General features: G+C 33.6%; 1 protein-coding gene across 1 annotated transcript; it reads left to right on the top strand.

Moving 5' to 3' along the window:
- On the top strand, positions 1-7,782 carry LOC136230456 (BEL1-like homeodomain protein 4). The gene is made up of 5 exons (XM_066019520.1): positions 1-255; positions 401-1,803; positions 2,763-3,148; positions 5,620-5,680; positions 6,992-7,782. The coding sequence occupies exons 2-5, from the start codon at positions 505-507 to the stop codon at positions 7,517-7,519; spliced, it is 2,274 nt and encodes a 757-aa protein (XP_065875592.1). The 5' UTR covers positions 1-255; positions 401-504; the 3' UTR covers positions 7,520-7,782.
- The last annotated feature ends 546 nt before the right edge of the window (positions 7,783-8,328 follow it).

Below are 8,328 nucleotides of genomic sequence, written 5' to 3'. Positions count from 1 at the left end.
GAGAAGAAAGAATAGCGACCTCTTCTCTTCTCTCTCTCTCTCTCTATCTCTCTCTCATAGCAAGCAACCATTTCTTTTTTATTTTATAGTTAAAACTTCACTTCTCTTCTCTTACTCAGTAAGTGCAGCAGCCACAACAACAAGAACAAGAAAGAGAAACAAACAAAGCTTTTGTCTTTCTCTTTCGAATTCAAGAGAAAATGATGGCTTCTTCTATGAGCTTTTCATCCTTTTCTTACTCTGCAACTTCATGAGGTTTACTTCTTATTTTTTCATATTTTCATGTCCCCCTATATATATGATGAACATATTATTATTTTATTATATTTATTTTTCAATAAATGATAATTCAAGAAAAGCTCTAATCATATCTTTTCTTTCTTTCTTTCTATCTCTCTAGATGGGTGTTTCTTGTCTCTAACTCATATAGCAGCAGCAGCAAACAAGAACAAGAACTGAAGATATACAAGAGATGATGATGATCATCAAAATCAAGAATTTGATATGGGAATAGCAATTCTTTCTCACTCTTCTAACACTAGTACAAATTCTGTTAATTTTAATTCTATGTCCCAAGATTATCATCAAGGAATCTTTTCCTTCTCGAATGGATTCGAGAGATCGCATCAAGAACAGCACCACCATCACCACCACCACTTAGCTAACCAGATCCGCCGAGATAAACTTAGAGTTCAGGCAGGATATGAGCCGTCTCCGGGAGCACTGGTGGGAATTGAGGAAGAAGATCAATCAGGTGGACTTCCTGTCTATGAAACAGCAGGAATGTTATCAGAAATGTTCAATTTCCCTCCCGGAGGACCTGCCACCGCTGCTGAATTACTAGACCAGGCGAATTACAGACCTCCTCCTCCTCCTCCGCGGCAACAACAGCAGAATGAATGGTACAACAACCGGCAACATAATCAGATTCCGGGCATTAATGCAGATTCAGCAGCAGCCATGCAGCTTTTTTTAATGAATCCACAGCCAGCAAGATCACCATCTCCTGCTCCTCCGAATTCACATCCGAATTCTACATCTTCTACACTTCATATGCTTCTTCCGAATCCAAATCAGAATCCGAATTCGAATCCATCTGGCTTCTCTATCTCCGGTGGTGCTTTTGGGGGTAATACTGAGATATCTCCACCGCAATTCACTTGGGTTACTGATAATTCACCCAATAATCCAACTGAGATTGGAAGTGTAGTTGAAGGACAAGGACTTTCCTTATCTTTATCATCGTCTTTGCAACATTTAGAGGCTGCAAAAGCGGAGGAGTTAAGGATCGGAGAAGGCGGATTACTGTATTATAATAATCCACCCGGAGGATCCTCCGGTAATCCTAATCCCAATCCCAATGTTGCTGCTGCTGCTCAGTATTACAAGAATAATTTAGGACAACCACACCAACATCAGCCCCAACACCAGCAAGTATTGCATTTGCAATCGGCCGGTGGCGGCGGAGGCGGAGGAGGACTTGGAGTTGGGCAAAACCATCAAGTTCATGTTGGGTTTGGATCTTCTTTAGGAGTTGTTAATGTTTTGAGGAATTCTAAGTATGTCAAAGCAGCACAAGAACTTTTAGAAGAGTTTTGTAGTGTGGGAAGAGGTCAATTCAAGAAGACCAAATTCACTAGGCAAAACACAAACCCTAGTTCTAATAATCCCGGAGCTAGTTCCGGCGGTGGCGGTGGCGGCGGTGGTTCTTCTTCTTCAACCAAAGATCCACCTCCTTTATCAGCTGCAGATAGAATTGAGCATCAAAGAAGGAAGGTCAAACTTTTATCCATGCTTGATGAGGCATGTAATCTCTCTCTATCTCTCTCTTTTTCTCTCTCCCTCTAAGTCAAGAGTCAAGACCCAATTTATTTTATTAAACCCAAACATAAACATAAAAAATTCAGGCCGTTCTATACACCCGACTAATCAAAAGAGCGATGCATACTATTTTGATTAACCGGGTACATCCCGGCGTGTGCAATTCAGTTGAATTAGTGTTAAAGTTTGAAACTTTGATTGGATTGGAGGGTTGTTGTTAAGATATTTTGGATTTTGGTAAGGTAAAAAATAAAAAGACTACTATTTGAGGGTATAGTTGCAGAAAGAAGCAGACATTTCTCCAGACTTTGAAGATGACTAATAAGCTACCATAGATAGATATATACATTAAGAATTTACCATATACTTGCAAAATTTTATACCAATTATAACATTTTTTTTGCAGAGAAAGTGTTTGTTTTGTAATTGTTTTTATCATGATGCACAAAAATCAGAAACCAAGTCTGCCAAATGGCTATTTTGGAGATATTCAATCATTCATTCACTGTACTAGCAAATAATCCCATTATTAAAATATTCTCTTTAGCTACACAAAAATCCCTATTTTGGGGTTAACAAATTCAGAAATTGGGTCTTCATCTCTTGAATTATTTCATACCACATCACAGTCATATAAATTCTTTCTCTTTTCCTATTTAAGTAATTATTATTCTACAGAACCCAGTTTTTTTTTTTTTTTTTTTTGAATTTTTTTGACGTCACAATTATAGAATGAGTATACTACTGAGTCTTATATCAGAGTCATTTATGATGTAATTGTTGTCCTATTTTACACACTAGGTAATTTAATGATCATTTTTGTGTATACATTACAACAAAAAAATAATTCATTATTTCACTAGTCAATCCTTCTATTTTAAGTTTATCGAACATTATGAAACATTAAAATAACGTGTGATAGATACGAATTAAAATTGCAGGTGGATAGAAGATATAGCCATTATTGTGAGCAGATGCAAATGGTAGTAAACTCATTTGATTTAGTGATGGGATTTGGAGCAGCTGTGCCATACACTGCACTAGCTCAGAAGGCAATGTCAAGACATTTTAGGTGTCTAAAAGATGCAATTGCTGCACAATTGAAAAATAGTTGTGAATTATTAGGGGAAAAAGATGGGGCAGGTTCATCAGGAATTACTAAAGGAGAAACACCAAGGTTGAAAATGCTTGAACAAAGCTTGAGACAACAAAGAGCTTTTCATCAAATGGGTATGATGGAACAAGAAGCTTGGAGACCTCAACGTGGCCTACCCGAACGATCCGTTAACATTCTCCGAGCTTGGCTTTTCGAACACTTTCTCCACCCGTAAGTTTCTTTTAACGTAAAATTCTACTATGGTCGCAGTGCAAGTACACCCGACTAATGAAAAACGAGCACATGGTTGATACATGAGTATGTGCTTGTTTTTTCATTGGTGGGATCCGCTACCTTTTTTTACTGAGTCTTATAAGCTTAACATCTTCAAATTAACTATATTAAGTCTCGTTTGACAAGAAATTCTATTATTGGGTCACGGTCTCCTGACAAATGAAAAATGGACACATAATCAATACGTGGGTATATGTTTGTTTTTTCATTGTTCGGGTCGATACAGTTCGTCTACCTTTTGTATTTGGTCTTATATATTCAAAACGACTTTATATAACACGCTAAATAGGTCTCCTTTAAAGAGAAATTCTATTATTGTCGTGATCCATTAAACTCAGCTAATGAAAAAGGGCACATAATCAATACATGGATATAAATGTGTCTAGTTTTTCATTGATCGTAATCGATATAGACCCGAATGACTTTATATAATATACTAGATAAGTGTCTCTTAACAAGAAATTCTACTACTGTTGCGATCTATGAAGACGTTATTAAGGAAAAACAGGCACATAATCAATATGTGTTTAGTTTTTCATTGTTCGGGTCGATATGGACCGTTTACGTTTTTTTATTGAGTCTTAATATAACCTAACCTTAATATCTTCAAAACTACTTTATCTAACACACTAGCTAAAAATCAAAATTCTGAACAAAGTTTTATGTTTTTTCAGAAAGAAATTATGAGTAGTAGGAAAGTTTTTACTGTTTTGTTTTTTTGAATTCATTCAGATGGATACAGAAGAAGATCCAATTTACCTTTGGTTTTATATTTTGTATTTTTATTATTATTAATATTTTTGGATGATAAAAGGAAGAAAGCCATGCCATGCCATGCCATGCATATATTAATTGAAAGATGTTGTCTGGTCAGCTAAAAAGCTGTGAAAAGAGTTTTTCTTTGTACTCTACTTTTATTTTTTTATTTTTTTTTATAAATGTCTGATACAATACAGTGAAATACTTAGTAGTCTCTTGTATCATGCAGACCAGAAAATTAGCTACTGTTTAAAAAAATAAAAAAGACAAAGTTTAATAAAGTGTAATAAAATAAGTGGCCACCTTTTTTTTTTGTTTTAAATATCTGTCTCTTTTGTACAGTGCAACAGAATCATCAATGGAAAAGGATTCATAGTCATTCATTATATTCAAGAAATGATTGATGTCATACTATTATTTGTGACGCATTATAACAACTTTGGTCACTATAGAATTTTAACAACCAAATTCTATGATGAGGTGTCGCGGCATCTCCGGCTGTCGGGAACCATCCTTTATCTCGAAAAATCTGTTGGGGATGCTGCAATTGCACCTTGATAAATGAAGAATATAAGTAGATAAATTGGCTAAAAAAATTCCACCGCGAGCCTTCGAATGCTGACTCTGCTATTGTCTATAGTTGTTCGAGTTGAGCGTGATTCATACTTTTTGTGTTTAACCATTTGGTATCTTAAACTGACTTCATTCTAAGCCAAATTTGAGCTGAATAGGTCTCTTTTGAGAGACCAATCTCTCCTATCAATTATTTTAATCACAACTATATTCTTATCTCTAGGGATTAAGAATTGAACCCTTGTTACTCTGCATGACAGATTTAAAATTCACTGATAGAAGGTGTTTGTGATGGTGGTCTCTCCTAATTTACGAGGGCTAAAACTAATACTTTTTTGGATGTTTCTACATAAAAAAAATCAAAACCACATACACCGTTTTCATAGAATTTTCAGCATTTGATGGTGACTAGTGGATGCTCAAGCCCTCTAGATCCCCCTCAATCCGTTCTTAGCTTTATGTTGCACAGGCACTACTTTTTAATAACGTTTATGTATTTATGGTCTGTGTTCGTATCCGTGTTTGTTTGCATTTTGAAGATAGTTTTATATAAAGATTATGTTTTACAAATCACGTTTCCAGTATCTATTTTCGTATCCGTATCCATACAACATAGGTTAAGGGTGAGTTGAGCTTACAAGCCAACCTTGTCTTTCAACCAAAGTAAGTGCACTCTTGTGTAGTCTATCGCTTGTCCTCCTCATCCAGTGTATGTTACACGAAAACTCTTCTTCATTAGCATTTATAGGTTTCGCATGGTGTTTGTTTCCATTTCAGTTTCTTAGCTATAATTTTCTTAGAAATAGGTGTCCATCTGAATTTCCATTTCTAAGTAACGTAATCAGTATGTATCTGTTGATTACATGTTTCCATAGTTGAAATTCTTGGAACCCATAAAAATAAACAAAAGCATAAAAGAGAAGTAGTAAACGGTGCAGTTGTCCTTTGAAGTAAACATAAGAAAGCAGTGTGTGAATGGATCTTTTTCTTAGATTAAGACGGGCAGTCGATGCAACAGCAGCAGAAAAGGGTTGTCTGTCTGAGTATCTGATGTCATTATCTCGTGTGTTTCTCAGGTATCCAAGCGATGCTGATAAGCATCTATTAGCTAGACAGACTGGTTTATCAAGAAATCAGGTACATACACTTCTCTCTTTCTCTCTCTTTTTATACACATAACACAAGAGATCAGTCACAAACTTCTCATATTTGGGGATTGCTGCACTAAACTTCAATTACAGACATTAAAAATAAAGGTAGGAGAAGAAAAAAGAGACCATCAGTATGTTCAGTACACTTGCATCAAAATGTTTTAATTATTAATTAATTTTATCTTTGGATTCTTTTAAAAAAAAATAAAAGAAAAAAGGGTCATAGATTCTGAAATAGACATAAATACTGAGACAGTGAAGAAACTGGGTCAGACATTATAAATTAATATGTGACAAATGAAGCAAAGTACATGAGAAATGAGACATGAAAGTTTGCAGCTTTGATTCTCCAACTACACAAAGCACCACCATTTAACACACTCAATAAATAAATGTTCTAACTTCTAATAATTCATTTCTTTTCTTTTCTTGTCTTTTTTCTATTTTTACTGCCCCCCTCTTTAAACCCTTTTTGTTTTTACTCCAACAATTATGTTCCTTTATAGGAATTTACCCCCAAAATATCTTAATTCAAAGGAAAATACCCTTTTTTTTTTCAAATAATCATTACTTGATAAAATTACCATTCCATTGAGTAATTTTACAGCAGTTCGTGGGTAATACATCCGAACAATTAATTCATCCTTCAATATTTTTTTTTGTATATTGAGTATAATAGAAAAAAAAAATGAATTATTTGAATTGTTAACTATTAATTAGATCCAACTCTGCAATTTCAATTGTTTAGGGTTTTTTTATATGAAAATCATATCTATTTGTAAAATTACAATTAAATCATATTACAAAACTTAATTCTTAATATGTCACTATTTTCTATATACGTATGATTTGATACCCTAATTCAGAAATTTTAGACCTCAATTCATAAATCATAAACTTTAAAAAATATATTTTAGATCCCTAATTCATAAAACCTAGTTCTTAAAATATATGAAAACAATTATTTGCTTAGTTTGACATTATTTAAATTAGTACTTGATATAGTTGTAAATAATTTTTCAAAGCTGAATTTATGTGTAAATTTCCATTTTTTTTATGTGAATTCTTTGATATTGATTATGCATTTGTTTAAGTCGTATTTTTTAAATTAAGATTTTTTTATACATTAGAAATTGAATTAGGTATCTAGATTAAGTACTAAAATAATATCATTTGTAATATGTTATTTTGGATTTTCAAGTGACATTTTTTGTTATTAAAGTATGTCGTATGCACTTAAAATCTAGATTAAGCGACTAGAGTCTGTTTTTGCTAACTATAGTTAGTTCATTTTCAGGTATCGAATTGGTTCATAAACGCGAGAGTTCGATTATGGAAGCCGATGGTGGAAGAGATGTATCAAGCAGAATCAAAAGACCAAGAAGATGGAGGAAATGAAGAAAGATTAGAAAGGAAACAAAACAATAACAACAATGGAGGTCATACAATCAGTTCAACAACACCACCACCGTTAACATCTCCGACCACCGCAACCGGAGGCGGAGGAGGAAAAAGATCGGCAAATGCTAATGAAAATGACCCTTCACACCTTCTCCCAATAAACACACAATGTTTCTCGGAAAACCAAGCAACTTCCACGGCCACCACCACAAACTCCACCACCATTTCCATAGCAGCAGAGGTGGCGCCACCACCACAATATCATGACTTGGCAGATGACACGTGTCAGTATGGAGGGACCACTATAAGGTTTGGGACCACTGCCGCTGGTGATGTTTCTCTCACTCTAGGGCTACGTCATGCCGGAACTATGTCCGATCAGAAGACTTCTGCTTTCTCTGTTAGAGATTTCGGGAACTGTTGATTATTATTTTTTTCTTTTAAAAAAATTATATATGGTATATTAAGAAAATGTCGACTTTCTCTGTATTTTTTTATTATTATTTTTATTTATTGAGAAGGAAATACATAATGAGAAACGTAGCATATTTATAAATTTTTTTTGGGTAGAAATAGCATATTTATAAGTTAGTTAGCTAGCTTTGTGGATTCTATTTGTAATTGTATAGTAGATATTGGTGTAATTTTGCTCTTTAATTAAATTATGTATTTATAATAAGTTATGTATTTTTATTCTCTTTTATAAATTATTTCCATTTTAGATTTATTATTATATAATAACAAAATGATGATTTATAGTCCATCAAGTGTATAATAAAAAAAAAAAAGAATTTCGATAATTAATTGACCTAAAAGCTTAAATTAATAGGTGAAATACAAGAATAACTTTTATAATGATCTTTTTCCCCTACAAGTGAATGTTTCTTGGATGAGCGTATACAACACATGTTGATCTTATCATATATCGAAATTTTATTAACAAATAGATTTATCAAGATTTAGTGCACGTTTGTTTCCATTTTTCAAAAATTCTTTTCGCCTTTCAATACTAAATAGAAGATAGAAAATGTATGGTAAAATTCCGAAACAGCTGCTTTTTACATAAAAAACAACAACTAATATTACTACCTATCAGTAACAGCAAACAGCAAACAGGTAACAACAATAGCAATAGCAAATAGGAAACAAGACCAGCTGAAACAAACGGACCCTTAAACTTTCGAACATTTGTTTTAAGAGACTCTAAAACCCCCGCATCAAATAACTAATTAA

Source organism: Euphorbia lathyris, chromosome 5 (assembly GCF_963576675.1).
Source record: "Euphorbia lathyris chromosome 5, ddEupLath1.1, whole genome shotgun sequence".
Lineage (NCBI taxonomy): Eukaryota > Viridiplantae > Streptophyta > Magnoliopsida > Malpighiales > Euphorbiaceae > Euphorbia > Euphorbia lathyris.
Note: the sequence above shows the minus strand (reverse complement) of the source record. Positions and strands in the feature narration are given on the sequence as shown.

Coding starts and splice junctions, on each gene's coding strand:
- LOC136230456 (XM_066019520.1), top strand. CDS start 505: ATGGGAATAGCAATTCTTTCTCACTCTTCTAACACTAGTACAAATTCT. Junction 1,804..2,762: donor TTTTATCCATGCTTGATGAG/GCATGTAATCTC, acceptor TTAAAATTGCAG/GTGGATAGAAGATATAGCCA. Junction 3,149..5,619: donor TTCGAACACTTTCTCCACCC/GTAAGTTTCTTT, acceptor TGTGTTTCTCAG/GTATCCAAGCGATGCTGATA.